The sequence below is a fragment of the Rhinopithecus bieti genome, unplaced genomic scaffold (genome assembly GCF_001698545.2).
Source record: "Rhinopithecus bieti isolate Rb0 unplaced genomic scaffold, ASM169854v2 scaffold_9899, whole genome shotgun sequence".
NCBI lineage: Eukaryota > Metazoa > Chordata > Mammalia > Primates > Cercopithecidae > Rhinopithecus > Rhinopithecus bieti.
In genome coordinates this window covers 730,101-746,630 of record NW_016806979.1, presented here as the reverse complement: position 1 = coordinate 746,630, position 16,530 = coordinate 730,101, and the positions used below count along the sequence as shown (strand labels likewise).

The 16,530-nt window shown below is 63.4% G+C and overlaps 2 protein-coding genes across 6 annotated transcripts in view; one reads left to right on the top strand and one right to left on the bottom strand.

Annotated features, from left to right (window-relative positions):
* SLC16A3 (solute carrier family 16 member 3) overlaps positions 1-10,143 on the top strand; it is a 15,399-nt gene extending 5,256 nt beyond the window's left edge. For both annotated transcript variants that reach the window (XM_017879180.1, XM_017879179.1), the window contains exons 2-5: positions 6,585-6,833; positions 7,336-7,479; positions 7,753-8,508; positions 9,354-10,143. In XM_017879180.1, coding sequence (XP_017734669.1) covers positions 6,611-6,833; positions 7,336-7,479; positions 7,753-8,508; positions 9,354-9,628 — 1,398 coding nt within the window. In that variant the 5' untranslated portion in view covers positions 6,585-6,610 and the 3' untranslated portion in view covers positions 9,629-10,143. The remainder of the gene's footprint in view (positions 1-6,584; positions 6,834-7,335; positions 7,480-7,752; positions 8,509-9,353) is intronic.
* The window catches only part of CSNK1D (casein kinase 1 delta), a 33,901-nt gene continuing 27,042 nt past the window's right edge, over positions 9,672-16,530 (bottom strand). For 2 of the 4 annotated variants that reach the window (XM_017879184.1, XM_017879183.1), the window contains one exon: positions 13,289-15,455. Coding sequence is in view for 3 of the 4 variants with exons in the window: in XM_017879183.1 (XP_017734672.1) it covers positions 15,405-15,455 (51 nt within the window). In the remaining variant the exon portion in view is untranslated. Of the gene's footprint in view, positions 10,237-10,556; positions 10,706-13,288; positions 15,456-16,530 lie in introns of those variants that run through there. The other 2 variants (XM_017879181.1, XM_017879182.1) reach the window with 2 other exon arrangements.

Below are 16,530 nucleotides of genomic sequence, written 5' to 3'. Positions count from 1 at the left end.
CCGGGGCCCAAGAGCTTCCCCGTGCCCGGCAAGGGGCGGCCTCTGGGTCCGCACTCTCGCCCCACCCCGCCCACTTTGTCCATCAGGTCCGGGGCGCCGGGGGCACGGACTAGCCCTCTCACCCCCCGCGCGGCCCCCACCGAGGGCTCCCGAGAGCCAGCCGCGCCCCTCCGCGCCCTCGCATCCCTGGCTGCCCAGTCTCGTCTCCCCCGGTCCGGCCGGGCGCCCACCCGTCGGGCTGCCCTCAGGGGCTGGGCTCCGGCCAGGAGGTGGCTGCGCTGGCGGCCAAGCCCGGTCCGGGTATAAATAGCTCGGTCCGCGGCGGCGGGGGGCGCGGGCTATATTTGGTGGGGCTGCTGCAGCCCTCCCTGTATGGGTGGCCTCCCCGAGGGAGTGGGGAGCACGTGCGCTCTGGCCGAGGCGCTTTCCCCTGTTCACACCACCCTAAACACTCCCCGACCCACACCCGCCCTTGGGCAATGACTAACAGCCCGTGCAGGGAAATGTGGGATCCCCTCCAGGGCCAGGCTGGGCTCCCTGGGTTCGCCCTACCTCTACCCCGGGCCCCAGGCTGGGAAAACCAGGCACAGACTTTGGTAGCCTCCCACTTCCTAACCCACGCCTGTTTCCCCATCTGCAAAGTGGGTTGATCAGGAGCCTCCCTGGGTGTTGGGCCAGCCAAGAGACAGGGGCTGCAGAGTGGAAGGGAAGTCCTTAGCTCTGGTGGGGGCCACCAGGGGTGGCTGGAGTCGGTGAGAGACGAGGCGGGGAGCGGAGGGGCCACTGTCCTCCTCTCTGTCCCAGAGGCACCAAGCTTCCTGGCCTGGAGGCCTGGGCTGAAAGGGTCCCTCTCCTGGTGATGGCCAGAGTTAGGCCTGTTGGGCGGGAAATGGCAGTTGGCCCACCCCAAGGCCCAAGGGCTTGTCCATGCTGAGCACAAGGGTGGGTGGTCTTGTGTCTACTGGGGCTGGGGAGTCCAGGGTCCCAGCTTCACTTCACAGGCCTGGGAGTCAGGTGGGGGCTGGCCTGACCGTGCTGGGAGAGGAACTGTTCTCCAGCGTGGTGTGGAGGAGGCTGGGCTGGACTCCCTCATGGCGAGCAGGAACTGAGGAGGTGCTAGGAGGCCATGGGGGGTGTCTGCCCCCAGAAAGGCTTTGAGTGCACGGGGGCACTACCTTGGCAGGTGCAGTCTTTCCCCCAGGGCTCCGTGGTGTGGACAGAGTCTGGGGTGGGCATCTGGAGGCCTGATCTCAAGGCAGACTTGGTAACGACCCCATGTGACCTTGGGCAGGGCCCACCATCCAGGCCACCCAGAAAGCCATGTGGCCTGCATGGTCAGGCCAGCCCCCACTGACTGAAGCAGGGCACTTTACTTTGGAGGTGCAGCTACCAGAGGGCTCTATGGATCCCAGCCCAGCCGTCAGGCCGGACGGGTCCCCCCCACTGGCCTGCAGTGACCCTTATGCCAGGCTTGGCAGGCTCAGTGGTGGGTCCTGGGGTGACCTGACCACGTGGGACAGAAGGGCCAGTGCCGCCCCCTCCAGTGAGGAGCCAAATGTGGGCTACACTCTGGGCCCCAGCGGGGGCCTTCTGGGCGGTGGCGCAGAGCCATTGGAGGTGCCCAGGCCCTGGCGCAGGGGCGGGGCGGGAGCAGACAGGGCTGGGGGAGTCCTCCCAGCATCACCTGCCCCAGTCAGTCCCATCTGTGAAATGGGCCACGCCGGGCAGCCGCACGCACAGAACCGCGGGGCCCTGCCCCGAGACCCGCGGTTCACGAGTTGACGTCCCCGAGCTGCGCCCACTCGACCCACCTCTGCAGCAAGTGGAGCCGGCCCCGCCCTGTGGCTTCGAGGCCCCGACGCCTGGCTGGCTCCCGGGCTCCGCTGACCCCGGTGGACCCACGCGCCGGCAATTACGGTAGCGTCCGGTAGGGCGCCTACTGCGGGCAATACGGGGGCTCCTCCCATGGCGCGGTCACGTCCCCCACGTCCCGCGGCCGGCGGGGCGGGACCGGGCGGAGCATCCTTCCCTCCCCTCCCCCCAGGTGGGCCCCGCCCAACCTCGCCCACCCGCGCCGACCCCCGCCGGCAGAGCCGGGAAGCCGGAACCCGCAGGCGCCCTCCCTCCAGCCCGGGCCGGGGTGCGCCGAGGAGGGACCTCTCCTGGCGAGGGTGGAGTTTGGGGTCCCCCTCCGCCCCCCACCTCCCGCCTTCCTGCCTCCTCCGGGTCACTACTTCCTCCCGGGTCCCCACGACGCCCGCTGGGCGGCGGTGGGGTGGGGGCGCCTCCTGACCCGAGTCCCCCTCTGGTCTTGGCCTTCGGGCACTGGCTTTAGGGTGGAGGGGTGCATGGGAATCCAGGAATGGGGCGAGGTGGCCTCGTGGAGGGGCGGCCTGGCAGGGTCCAGGAGGCCTGGGAGGTGGGGGAAGGCGGCTCTGGACCAGCTCCGGCCCCCACCGCCTCCCGGCCCCAGGGCGGTGACCTCAGCCTTGAGAAGGGGTCTTCAAGCTCTGAGACCCCGCAGTGCCAGCTCAGGCCTGAAGCCGGCGGCGGCGGCACATGCAGCCTCCCTTTCCCACGTGGGACTTGAGCCCAGTCCCTCTTGGGGCACCAGTGGGGGCTCCTGGCCCTGGGTGTAAGTGGCCAATCCGGTCTGTGCGTCTGCCCCGCCAGCCCCTGCCTTCATGATGTAAGCGGACACAGCGGCAGGGCACGGGCGTGCGCGGGGGTCTGCGGGGGTCAGAGGTGGGGTGCAGAGCCCAGGCCTGGGGCAGCCCCTTGCGCAGCGTCCACCCCCTGCCAGCTCGGCCCGGACACCTTTGCAGGCGGCTGGGGCGGGGCTGCCGGGGGTGTACTCACTGCTCCTTCCTTGTTTGCACAACAGGGACGGCGGGGGAAGAAGGGAACTCAGGGAGGCCCCTCCCCCGGGTGCCGCGCCCTCCCGCCCTCAGCACCCCTTAGCAGCCAGGCGCTAGCCACAGAGGGGCCGCTTCCTTGGTCCTCAGGCAGCTCCCTGGGATCCAGGAAGGAAAGGAATTGCCCTTTTCCTGCTCCGCCTCCTGCCTGGGCCACAAAGGCAGGGCCAAGGCCCATCCTTCAAGGGCTGGAGTCAGTTAGGTAACAGACCTCGGGCTCGGGGCTCAGGCCACTGCACGGACCCAGGGAACAGGCTGACAGTCCAGTGGAGGCCTCAGCAAGGCGGTGGCACTGCGCATAAACCTGAGGACGTAGGCGGGTGAGGGGTCTGCAGGTCCAGACGCCTGAGGGGAAGCATGCCAGGGTGCCCACTGCCCCCCAAGGAGGTCAGCAAGGTTACTGGAGAGAGGCCCAGGAGGAGCAGGCGTGGGCAGCAGGGGTCAGGTTCCGGACCCTCTGTGCGTGAGTCCACGTTGGCTCTGCAGGTCGGCATTTCGAGCCACCTGGCATGGCGCTCCAAGCCTGTGACGGGGCAGTGCAGGGGTCTGACTGGCAGGCACCCAGGTCCTGAGGGCTTCATGGTTGAGTCCTGGCCTAAAGCCAGGAGTCCTTACAGACCCCTGTGCCCTGCACCCTTGAGGGAACTGCTGCCAGCAGCCCCTGGCTTGGGAGGGCACACGGCTGTGGGATGCAGGATCTCCTGCAAGGGCCCTTCCCACCCACCCCTGCCCCAGGCCTCCTGCTCAGCTTCCAGCAGCCTGGGGTCCTGGAGTCTTTGGGGGACCCGCTCTCCGGCAGCCCCCACCTGGGAGATCAGCTTTCTCATCCCAGAGGCCAGGTTATTTCTGGGCGGGTTGGCATGCTTCCTGGGGGGCGGGGGGGGGGGCAGTAAATGTCAGGGGAAGGCCAGCCTATGGCGTTTGCCCACGGAGAGGCCAATGCTTGGTGACTGTGGCGTGTTCTCCAGGCAGGACAGCCCCAGGGTGGTCCTCGGAACACCAGGCGACCTGTGCCTTGGCCCATCGCAGCGCCGGGGTTATCCTGGAGATGGGTTGCCTGCGCCGTTGTTTCGTGCCCCTTCCCCGTACTCCGCCTCCTGTGGAATCCCCTGCCCCAAGCCATGTGGGCAGACTGCTGGCTCCAAGTCAGCCCCTGGACACCAGGCTGGAGTGGGAACTCCTGGAGCCATTTCAGCATGGCTGGCACCCCAGGCTGGGTGAGGACAGACAATGGTGCCAGGCTGTGGTCTGGGGGCTTGTCCAAATGCCTCATCTTGACACAGAAAATGGCCCTCCCCATGTGAGCTTCACGTGGAAGCCACAAGCACCTCAGGTCTCAGAACATGCTGTGCCCTCCTGGCCAGTGAGTCCTGGCACTGCCCCAACCCTCTGCCAGCCCTCCTTGACCCTAGTTCAGGGGCACCGCGTCTCCTGAGGGTGGCCCCCAGCCCCTGCCTCCTCGCGAGCCCTCGTCTGTCTCCGGAGGACCCTGGCAAGCTCCAGATGCTGGGTTTGCCTGCATCCCCTGCCCCCGCTGGTGCAGCCAGGAAGACTGAGAGGCCCTGGTGCCTCTTTGTGTTTTGGAGGGGAGCCTGGGGTACGCGAAATCTGGCTCTTCTGTTTCTTGTATACACCTTTCTTTCCTTGGCCTTGCATGGCCTGTTTATTTTAAAAAGTGTCAACCCGCAACCCCAAACAAGCTGGGGCCCTGAGGCCATCAACTCCTTCAGTCTCCCCTGTGACCCGCAGTCTGCATCCTTTCCCAGTTTCATTCCTCAAGTGCATATGTTTTTAATATCTATCTTGTAGTTACCCTGCTGTATACTGTCATCTTAGGAACCTTTTAAACTTAATACCAGTATGAGCAGGACCTACCCTGCCGCTTAGTGACCCCAGACAGCATGTCCTGAAGTGCTGTGTCCTGAGGAGGTGCCACAGTCCTCCTCTGTCCTGTCCCAGGCACTGTGGTGGGGGCATCCGGTGTCCAGGTGCAGAACCAAAAGCTGCTCCCGGGTTTCACAGAAATGGTCCCGAGGCCTTGGCCCCAGGGAGCCAGCACAGATTGGGGAGTGGACCTCTGGCCCTGTGGCGGGGGTCTGTTCTGCTCCAGGGGACCGCATCTGCCTTGTCATCATCCAGACAGCCACAGCTGGCTCCTGGGTCCCCTCGTCAGGCGGCATTTCCCAGTAACAGTGACTTCGTGGAACACTTACAAAGCCCTTACAAACCATCCTCGGACCTCTAAGGCAGGGACTCCAGGAGGCACAGCACCTGTGGTGGGGATGGTCAGGCAGGCTGGATGTGGGGAGGGTTTGGAAAGAGTGAGGAGCCACGCACGGAACCCCTCAGACTCCCAGCAAAGGTCCTTGCCCTTGTGCGGGTTCTGCCTCTAGTCACGTGTTTGCCTTAGAGGCAAAGTTGGGCCGTCACGGCGGACCCACCAGGATGGGGTCTGCGGACACACTTGCAGGAGAAGCCCAAGGAAAGGGGGCAGGGTGGAGCCCCACAGATGGCATGGAGCGTGCGCAGCAGGCCTGCTGCTGCCTCCCAGGGCGCTGGTTCACAGCACAGTCTGGAGAAGTTTAGCCGGCTGGACCAGACCACCCAACGTCTCAGGTTGCAGCTCCCTGGTGAGGAGAGGACAAGGTGACTTCTGGGTGGGTTGGGGCATGAAGATGGAAGTCGGGCCTCGGGTTCCAACTTGACTCAAACGAACTGAGCTCCTGGAGTTTACAAAAGGGACACCAGCTTCAGACATTGTGGGGGCTGGCGTGGTTTGCTCTGGTGGGCTGGGTGGGAGCCTCCCCAGCCTCTCCCCTCCCCAGGAGGCTCCAGACCCTCCTGATTTTAGGCCGCAGCCTGTGGGTCACTCCAGGCACAGGTGGGGTGAGTCTCTTCTCACTGGAGAAGTTGCTGAGCAAAAGGGCCGGTGGGAGGCAAGGGGGCATCCAGGGATAAGGGGCCAGCTCTGCCCCCCCTTCCCCACCTCACCCACTCTAATACTGCAGCCCCTGTGCTTCCAACTGCCCCCTCCAGCCTGGTGCCCAGCCCCTCACCACCAGCGACTGCCCGCCTCCTCTTGTGCAAGCTCCTGGCGGGCTCCACTGAAGCCAAAGTGGGTCCTTGGGGGCAGGAGAACCAGAGCAAGGCACGCTCCACCTAGATTTAGACAGGGAGAGACCTGGCGGACGCCACCCCCAGAGGCCCCGGGGTGAGCTCAGTGCTGGGGACCGGAGGTGCAGGCTGTTACCAGAATCATAGTGAGTGTGGCCCTGCCCAGCACGGGTCAGCCAGAGCGAGCCAGGACAGAAATGACGGCCAGGCCGATGTTCCTGCCGGGGGCTGCTCCTCCCAGGAGGTAATCTGAGTCCTGGCCGAGCCCAAAAAAGCCACTGCCCTTTAGAGCCAGCTGTGTGGGTGCAGGAGGCAGTGCAGAGGGAGTGGGACCCCCAGCTGCTAGCCTCCCTCCAAATCCTCCTGCCTCCACCAAGCACCAGGTCAGGGGGCCACCCGTGTGGGCGCTAGGCAGCTGCCCCTCAGCTGAGCTGCGGGGCCATCCAGCCCAGGTGTGTGTGCCACCCAGCTCGTGTCGCTCCCCGACAGGCTGCAGCTGGGATGATCACCCCGGGCAGCCTGAGTCAGCCTGCGTTCTCTCTCGTTCTCTCTCAGGTGAGGCGTAACCAACCCTCTTGGCCATGGGAGGGGCCGTGGTGGACGAGGGCCCCACAGGCGTCAAGGCCCCCGACGGCGGCTGGGGCTGGGCCGTGCTCTTTGGCTGCTTCGTCATCACCGGCTTCTCCTACGCCTTCCCCAAGGCCGTCAGCGTCTTCTTCAAGGAGCTCATGCGGGAGTTTGGGATCGGCTACAGCGACACAGCCTGGATCTCCTCCATCCTGCTGGCCATGCTCTACGGGACAGGTGAGGGCGGCCTCACACCGGGCCCCCGTCCGGGGCTCTGCTGGCAGATTCTGCCAGGCGCAGGAGCCCACGTGTGGCCAGGCTCGGCAACAGGGCCTTCTGCCTGCTCCCCAGGAACCCTGGAGGGAAGCCCTTGGGGCCGGGATCCTGCTGGGCAGCAACATGTTCTCCACAGGGCCAACCCAGGCAGGGCGCGAAGTCCATCCTGGCCCCTGTCCAAACGGGTCGGCTGTATTTATAGACAGTCCCAGAGGACAGGGCTCCCGAGAGCCGTTCCTGAAAAGATGGCTGTTCCTGAGCTGCAGGGACCCACGGAGCCCAGCAGGTGGCGCTCGCGTGTCACTCTGGCCTGCGCTCTGGGCCTGGCCCCCAGGGTGCCCCGGTGCCCCGCGGAGGGAGGGGTGGCGTGGGAAGGGGAGGCCGGCTGCAGACTGAGCTCAGTGGGCTGGCGGGGGCAGAGCTGGCTGCAGGCCCAGCCCCTCTCAGCTGCTGCCCTCCTCAGGCCCACTCTGCAGCGTGTGCGTGAACCGCTTTGGCTGCCGGCCCGTCATGCTTGTGGGGGGCCTCTTTGCGTCCCTGGGCATGGTGGCTGCGTCCTTTTGCCGGAGCATCATCCAGGTCTACCTCACCACTGGGGTCATCACTGGTGAGTGGGGCCGGCCGGTGGGCCGCAGGTGCTGGGAGGGGCGGGGGCCGTGCACTTCTGCTCCTGGGTCCAGGCCTCTGGAGGACAGCAGGGCGGGTGGCTGCAGGATGTCCTGGCCCCACCTCGTTGTCCCCCTCTCGAGTGTGTGGGTGGCAGGGGCTCTGCACACTGGGAGCCTGAGCCCGTGGGAACCTGGGGGTAGAGACGCGGGTCTTGGGCTTTGGGGGCAGCCTTGGGGGGCGCTCTCACCACATTACGTTCCCTTTGCTCCAGGGTTGGGTTTGGCGCTCAACTTCCAGCCCTCGCTCATCATGCTGAACCGCTACTTCAGCAAGAGGCGCCCCATGGCCAACGGGCTGGCGGCAGCAGGCAGCCCCGTCTTCCTGTGTGCCCTGAGCCCACTGGGGCAGCTGCTGCAGGACCGCTACGGCTGGCGGGGCGGCTTCCTCATCCTGGGCGGCCTGCTGCTCAACTGCTGCGTGTGTGGCGCACTCATGAGGCCCCTGGTGGCCGTGGCCCAGCCGGGCTCGGGGCCGCCGCGATCCTCCCGGCGCCTGCTAGACCTGAGCGTCTTCCGGGACCGCGGCTTCGTGCTGTACGCGGTGGCCGCCTCGGTCATGGTGCTGGGGCTCTTCATCCCGCCCGTGTTCGTGGTGAGCTACGCCAAGGACCTGGGCGTGCCCGACACCAAGGCCGCCTTCCTGCTCACTGTCCTGGGCTTCATTGACATCTTCGCGCGGCCGGCTGCGGGCTTTGTGGCGGGGCTTGGGAAGGTGCGGCCCTACTCCGTCTACCTCTTCAGCTTCTCCATGTTCTTCAACGGCTTCGCAGACCTGGCGGGCTCCACGGCCGGCGACTACGGCGGCCTGGTGGTCTTCTGCATCTTCTTCGGCATCTCCTACGGGATGGTGGGGGCCCTGCAGTTCGAGGTGCTCATGGCCATCGTGGGCACCCACAAGTTCTCCAGCGCCATCGGCCTGGTGCTGCTGATGGAGGCGGTGGCGGTACTCATCGGGCCCCCATCGGGAGGTGAGCGCTGTGCCCCAGGCAGTTCCCCATGTCTGCCCTTCCCATCAGATGCCTGCTTTGCGAGGCAAGGATGCACACCCCTAGGCAGCCGTCCGCACTGTGGGACTCAGAGCTGAAGGGGGGTGCACTGTGCTGAACCGACCCTGATTCTGCGGGGGCCAGCGGATCTCCGTTAGGAGTGGGGGGCTCGGTCTGGCACAGTGCACCCCAGACAGACAAGGCAGCTAGGGGCTGGATCCGTGGGGTGGGCAGCTCCTCCAGGCTCTACATGGGCACCATGTGGCAGCTCCGGGCAACCCCACAGCCAGTTTTTGTATTTTGGGGCCTCCTTGTTGAAGGCTGACTGAGCTAACATGTGAGGGAAATTAGGTTTGACTGGAGCAGCCTTGCCCAGGCTCTGGCTGCCTGGCGAGGGGGTCCTGGGCTTGGGGAGGTCCAAGGTCTCACCTCCAGACTCCTGTCTTGGAGTCCGCGGTGGCCAGGACACAAGGCTGGTGCTGAACACAGCAAGGCTTCTGGTGCTGCCCACTGGAAGCCTCAGGGGGATTCCGTGGGGACCAGCCTGACTCCTGCCAACAACCAAAGGCCAAACTCTCCGCAAAGCCACTGCTATTTTTAGCCTCTTAAGTCTTCGTTCCCCTGGGGAGGAGGGAGAAGAAGCTGAGGAGGGAGGATGCCCCCAGCTGGAACACATGGAGGAGAGAGAACACCTCCCAGCCCCACGAACTCAGAGGCAGACAGGGCGACCCGTGTGTGCTGAGACACAGAGACACAGGCTTGGGGGGAGCTCTGGGCCCTGGGGGCAGCCTGCAGAAGCAGCTGGGACTAAAGGGGTCTTCCTACAGGCAGGCTTCTGGATGCGACCCACGTCTACAAGTACGTGTTCATCCTGGCGGGGGCCGAGGTGCTCACCTCCTCCCTGATTTTGCTGCTGGGCAACTTCTTCTGCATTAGGAAGAAGCCCAAGGAGCCACAGCCCGAGGTGGCGGCCGCGGAGGAGGAGAAGCTCCACAAACCTCCTGCAGACTCGGGGGTGGACTTGCGGGAGGTGGAGCATTTCCTGAAGGCTGAGCCTGAGAAAAACGGGGAGGTGATTCACACCCCGGAAACGAGTGTCTGAGTGGCTGGGCGGGGCCGGCAGGCACAGGGAAGAGGTACAGAACCCGGCAATGCTTGCTATTTATTTTACAAACTGGACTGGCTCAGGCAGGGCCATGGCTGGGCTCCGGCTGCCGGCCCAGCAGATCGTCGCCTGATCAGTGTTTTGCGGGGGAAGGTGGCGGGGTGGGAACCATGTCATTCCAGAGTGGATCTGTGGTGAAACCAAGCCACAAAGTTACAAGGCATCCTCACCAGGGGCCCCGCCTGCTGGTCCCAAGCGGCCTGCGGCCACTGCTATGCTCAAGGACCTAGAAACCCGCGCTGCGAGACAACGTGACTTTAATGGGAGGGTGGGCCGCAGACAGGCTGGCAGGGCAGGTGCTGCGTGGGGCCCTCTCCAGCCTGTCCTACCCTGGACTCTCTCATGGGGCCTGTGCCCACCCCTCTAGTGTCTTGGGGACATCTCCTTCCACCCCTGAAAGGTGGAAATAAACCTGTATGTGGGTGGAGCGTCAGGACAACGGTTTCCTAGGACTGTGTGGTTTTGCCGTGTGGCCTGTGTCCCGAATCTCACATCTGCTGGTAGCCTGGCTGTTCCTACAGTGGCTCTGTTCTCACCAGCTTTCCCTGCAGCAGCACAGCATTCGTAGCAGGGGCAGGCACTGCGTGGAGGGGGGTGCGGGGCAGGCGCCTGGAGGCCGCCTGTGCCAGGGTGGTCTCTGAAACATTCCCTGGGAGCCCCTAAGTGGTGGTTATATGGGAGCTGAGGTGGAACAGGCCACTTTATTCACTGCCATGTTTAAGAAACAGGACTCTCCTGCCTTCCCTTTTTCGCCCCTCTGGCTGGCAGTGTGCGCGGTGTGGCCGGTGCCCAGGGCTGGTCTTTGTGCCGTCCTCCATCCAGCCTGGCCCACCACTTGGGCTTGTCCTGGGCACCTAACACCCACCTGCCCTCGTGGCCAGCAGTGGCCTGCGTGGCTGGGAGCCCGGTCAGAGGCCGCTGGGGCCCTCAGTAGGTGCGTCGTGGGCGCTGGGGACGGCAGCGGGTGCCCTGGCGGGCTGCGTGCAGCCGGAGAGATGCCATGTCCCTGCTCCTCTGCAATGAAAAGCAAGCGAAAAGTGCACATCTCAGCTCCAGGTGCCCCCATCTGCCCCTGGCCTTGCCCCAGCTGGGCTGGAGCTCTCTCAGCCCGGGCTCATGCCTGCAGCCTCAGGGCTGTGGAGGCCTCTAGCAGGGCTCAGGCTGGCAGGCAATGCCAGCAGCTGCAGGGATCAAGGTCCAACTCTGCACAGCCAGGCCCATGTGTCTCGACAGAGTCCACCAGCCCCACTCAGCAGCTGAAGGGAGAAGTCGGACGAGGAGGTGGGAGCAGGCAAGGTGGTGGGAAGCAGGCAGCCTGGGCCTCAGAAGACACATGGCCTTCCCCGGCCGGCACCCCCACATCAGGGCCCCATGGGGGCTGCTCAGACCCAGGGGTTGCCGCCTCTGGACCTGGCTGTGCCTGGTTCTGCTGGCCTCAGGAGTGACCCGGGCTTACAGAGGTACTGGCAGGGAGGTCATGGGCCGGGTGGGGGGTGCTCGCTCCTGGAACCCTCTGTTTCCAGGTATCTCGGGCCCTCACCCTCCCCTAGGCAGGAAGCAGGCCCCTCTAGCTCAACTGTCGCCCCTCATCTGCCCCACTGTGGTCCCCACACCCACAGCACACAGAAGAGGCCCAACACGAAGTAGCCAGGCAGTGCTGCTCCTAGACAGACATGCCTGAGGGGCCCTGCTCAGTGATTCAGGAGTGGTCCAGATGTGGGAAGGCAGCCATGCTTGGCTGGGGACACGGGACGTCTGGGGGCTGGGGTCCCTGTGCCGTGGAGTGGGTGTTGAGTTCTACCAGCCCCTCCTTCAGCTGGTGCCTTTAGAGGAAAGAAGCCATGGGGCAGCGGGTCTGCTCTGACACAACAGGCAGGCTTGAAGGGAAGGGAAGCCCGGGGCCCGCTGGAGGAAGCTGGGCGCAGAGGTCTGGTGTGTGGGCTGCGCAGGGCTACCCCCAACCCCAGTGACAGATTCTGGGGCCAAAAGTGGTTCAGGTCTACCATGTTGTGAAGACCCCCTGACCAGAGACACATCCATCCAGAACCACTGCTACGTGTGTGTGTGGGGGGGGGGGCGGGGCAGAGGGCACACAGACTTCTTCACACGATCCCAGATCAGAGGAGGGAGGTGTTCACCCAGCCTGGGCTTTCCCAGAGAACAGCCCTGGAACAGATGTGTGCAGGGCCCGTGCTGGGGGAGGTGGCGGGGGAGGCGCAGGGAACCCAGAAAGGGCCTGGTGGCCACAAACGCTGCCATCCCTGCGCCTTCCAAGGGCTCTGTGGTGAAGCTCCCGGGAGGCGTTGCCCAGTACCTGGAAGGCCTGCTCTTCCCATCTAAACCACGTCTGAGGACACGGAGCCAGCCAGACTCAGGTGCAGAGAACAAGCCCTCTAACCCGGTCCGCTCAGGCCCTCACAGATGAGATGCAGAGCCGCCACCCAGCAGGCCCTGAGGACATGCAGCCCCTGCTCCCTCTCAGGGCAGGCAACCCCAGAAGGGAGGCTGTGGGGCTGGGAAGGTCAGGCAGGAACTGGAACTTGGGTCTTGCCATTTTCCGGTTGGGGCCGGTGAACGGGGCAGGAGCTGAGCCTCACCCACGGCCACAGTGAGGCCCCACACGCTGTCTCAGTCTGGGGCAGCAAAAGGGAACCATGTGAGGCGGCCTGGAGACGGGAAAGGCCCTGGTAGACGGCAAAATCTGGGCAGGAGGGGCTGGCAGAGCTCCAGGCCACAGGCCTCCCCAGGGTCGGGGCGGAGTGCGTCACGGGCAGAGTCGGCGGGACAGCCCTGGAACCCCCTCAGCACACACCCACGTGAGGCTCAGAAAGCTACACTGTTCTTAGTTCGAGCAACCTCCACGCAAGTGACCCGAAGTCCTTATGCTTTCACTACAAACCAAAATATCCTCATCTTAGGCAGTGTGACCCTGCTGGCGTGGCTGTGGCCAAGGACCAAAGGAGTGGCCTGGAGTGGAGAGTGTGAGGTGGAGGTAGGGGCGGGAGGGGAGCTGGGAGGGGAGGCGGCCTAGCCTGGCTGAGCTCACCGACACACGAGCACAATTCAGGAGTAGGTGCGGACCTCCCTGCTCCGGCAGCCCGACAGCCCCCGAAGGCCTTGGATAGGGGCCACTGCTGTGTGCTCTGGGAGAGGGGCAGAGAGGAACCGCATCCTTGTGCCTGTGCAGGGCCATTGGGGCAGCACCTGGGCTTCAACAGCTCAAGTGACAGGGGAAGCCCTGAACACTGCAGCCCTATGGCAGTGGGAATGGACACGCGCTCACCCCAGGCGGCTGGAGTGCCGCTGCCGGTGCCACCTCAGAGGGCAGGGGCTCTCCAGAACCATCACACAGAACATGCGTGGACTTCCGTGTGCACACCAGAGCCCAAGGGGGCAGACACGGCGAGGAGCAGTCGCCACCCCTCCCTGCCCAGCAGGAGGCCCAAGGCACAGCTCTCCTCCTGCTCTGCCAGCTCCCAGACACCCACAGCCTGAGAAAGAAAATCATCTCAAAAAAGTATTTTCACATAGTTCACCTCAATGCATCGAAAACTCTCAAGCTGATGAAATAAAGACCACATGAAAAGGGGAGGGAAGAAAGGTAGAAGTCATTATGAATTTATTATTTACACAATTGTTAAAGTACACAAATACAGTGGCGACACAAACGCACAGCTTGGAGACTGGCCGCCAGCGCACAGCTGACAACGTCCTACCTACATTTCCTGCACGGGGCAATGGGGACTAGATACTGGGCAAGGACTGTCACAAGCACACTCCAAAGACACAACCTGGCAAGGCTCGGGCTGGAACCCGGGCGCAGAGCTGCCTCGCACAAACGTCCTGGCACTACATCAGGACCACGGGTATTTACAAAGCCAGCTTGCGCCACTTCAGGCCACAGCCGCAATGTCTCTCCGGGTCGGGGACGTCTACCTTCAGGAAGGCGTCCAGCAACAAAGAAAATCTCTAACTTGGCTCTGACCCACCCCGACTTCCCTCTGTACTTCGACACACAGCTCCCACCCACTCAAGGCCCCGTCCTCCAAAATGCTTACACAGTAACCAGCCTAGGATTCAGAAAGCACCCATGGACTCAGCCAGCCAGCCAGCTGGGAGCATGAACAACTGTGTTCTGGGACGCCAGCCAGTTACGGTGTCCGGGGATCTCTGGGGAGGAGAGGGAAGAACCCAGGTGCACATCTTCGGGGCCCTAGAGTCCAAAGGGAACATTGTCCATCGTGATGGGGTCCAGCAGAAGTGCCCACGAACACAGACTGCACTGCGCATCGGGGTTGGGAGCACACGGCCACTGGCTACTGGCCAACTGCTGCGGAGTGAGAGGCGAGAAGGCATCCTGGGAACCTCAGGGCCCAGCAGTGTGGAGCCTGGGGCAGCACCAGCTCACGGAGGCTGCCTGCCTTCTGGTGGGACTCGGCGCCACGCACGCTGCTTCACTTCTGACCAAGAGACACGCGCCCAACAGAAGGTCACGGAGCGCAGACCCTACTTCCTGGCCATGAAGGTTCTGGGTCGGGTTGGGAGAGTCACCTGCTCCTTGGCACCTCAGGGTGGGTCCTTCGGTCCTGCCGGCTTTTCTGAGCTGGTCTTGGCACCCGACAAGGACAGCCCTGCTCCCAGTTTTGAGCGCAGGCATTCACACAGACCGACTGCCAATCCGCACAGGAGCACTGAGTGTTGAGAAAATGTACCGAGTGCAAAGGCAGCAAAGGCAACCAACACTGCAGTAACCACACGCGTCTCGGGTCACAATCCTCTCCCAAGGGACCAGAAACGCATCTTCCACCTTAATCCTGGGACTCCCAATTGTCCTGCTAGGGTCTCAAAGCCTCTGCTTTCAGGTTCTCAGCTGCCTGCCCACCTCCTGGGGAAGAAGAGCGCAGTGCTTTGCCTGGTAACACCCCCCGCGCACCCCTGCTCCGCGGCAGCCTGCGGGTCCCTAACTCCTCTCCAAGGGCCTCAAGAGCTCCCAACAGCAGGCATTTCAGTTACAGGAGGAGGGAGCGTGAGACGCCAAAATCAGGCTGAAGAGGTCCCACCACACATGGGCACATACCACAGACTTCTGATGAGAAATCTCCTCTCCAAAGTGGACAACAAAACACTGCAAAACAAACACAACACACACCCTTGAGATCTGCCTGCACCCTCTCCCTGCCCGACTCCACCTCATACACAAACTCCAATCCAGCGTCTGTCTCAGAATTCCTTAGAATCAACATTTTTTTGTAAGACCGCAAAAACAGACAAGAAAGAAACAATAAAAAGACAGATTTTCTTTACACAGATTTAAGCCAGTAATTTTTAGCAAAATGATACAAAACTGTCTTAACCAAGTAGAAGATCGGTAGTTACAGTGGAATCGTCAGGGAGTACAGGGCGGCCACCACTGGAGGGAGCTGAGGCCCTGGAAAGGGAGTCTGACTCTCTGCAATTCTCTCTCTGCTTTTCTTCCCAGCCCTGTTACAACCGAGTTCACGTGGAGGGCCGCAGTGCAGCCCCAGCGGTGGCAGCTCTTGGAGTCTGTCCGTTTAGTCTGTTTCCCCCATGAGCGTCGCTGGGTGAGTGGCCTGGAGAGCTCCCGGTGTTAACATTTCGATCCTAGACCGGGGGACGCGTCACTAGTAAAGCCATTGGTAACAGAGTAGATCAGCCATGCATTGTCTGCCCTTCACAGCAATAAGGAGAGTTCTCATCGGTGCACGACAGACTGAAGACCACTGGAAGCCACCCGACCAGGAATCTGTCGGAGCCAAAGCACAGGAGAAGGTCAGCATGGGGCCGGGGGAGCCAGTCAGGCACCCGGGCACAGATACCACAGTGACGGTGCTCGGCAGGGAGGGGACGCACCGCCACTGCCTAGCCCCAGTCTAGATGCCTGCGTCCCTCGCCACGCACAGGGGCCTCTGTGGCCGGGACACGTGCTCAGCAGAACGAGTGACAGGAAGACGGGAAGGAGGAAGAGGCATGCAAGCAAGGTGCCCGCAGAGCCGAGCTCGGCACGGTCGGAGGATCAGAGTGGAGCGGAGACGGGTGCTCCTGCCTCCCTTCCTGGAAAGGAACCTGGTGTTTGAAAACGGGTACCCCTCTCGGGGAAGACGTGAAAAGCAGTTCCTGTCAACACATTTCCAGAGTGTGCACAGTGTGAAAACTGCAGCAGGTCTCCCAGCGGCACGGACCCGACAGAAGCGCAAGCCCCTGCTGGAAGGAGCTGCCGAGCGCGTGGCCGCCAAGGAAGGAGCACAGCGTGGACGCCGGCCATGCACCGACGGCGGGGAGTGAGTGGGCTGCAGTTGGAGGAGTTAATACAGATGAAGCTGCGTGGACAAGACGGCTGGGCAGAGACCAAGTGTGAAAAGAAACACAAAACAAGGACAGAGATAAATGAGACAGGAAGAGAGAGGCGACTGGAAAAGCCGGCATGGCAGAGACCGCCAGGAGTGTGGCGCGGCAAGAGCTTAGGAGCCCCCAACACAAGCGTGGAGCCACTCAGCGGAGCAGGACACAGACGCCCTCCAGGCACGGCCCACCCTAGACAAGGCAACTCAAGTGCTCAGGGCACCCGCCTTGCCGCTCCTGCCCCACAGGTGGGCGCCCAGGACAGGAGGGGAGCAACGGCACACAGAACGCAGTCATGGGGAGGCCACAGGCCAACAGGATGGTTTCCTGGGCTCACTCTGTTCTAAGGCTCTCTGTGGACAGTCCCCCCCAAGACTGGGCAGCGGACTGCCCCGCTCTGCACCCCACGAGAAGAACAGAGCAGAAGAAGCCTCACTCTACCTCCAGCACCTGGCATGCAAGCCCAGCCCACCTGCAAG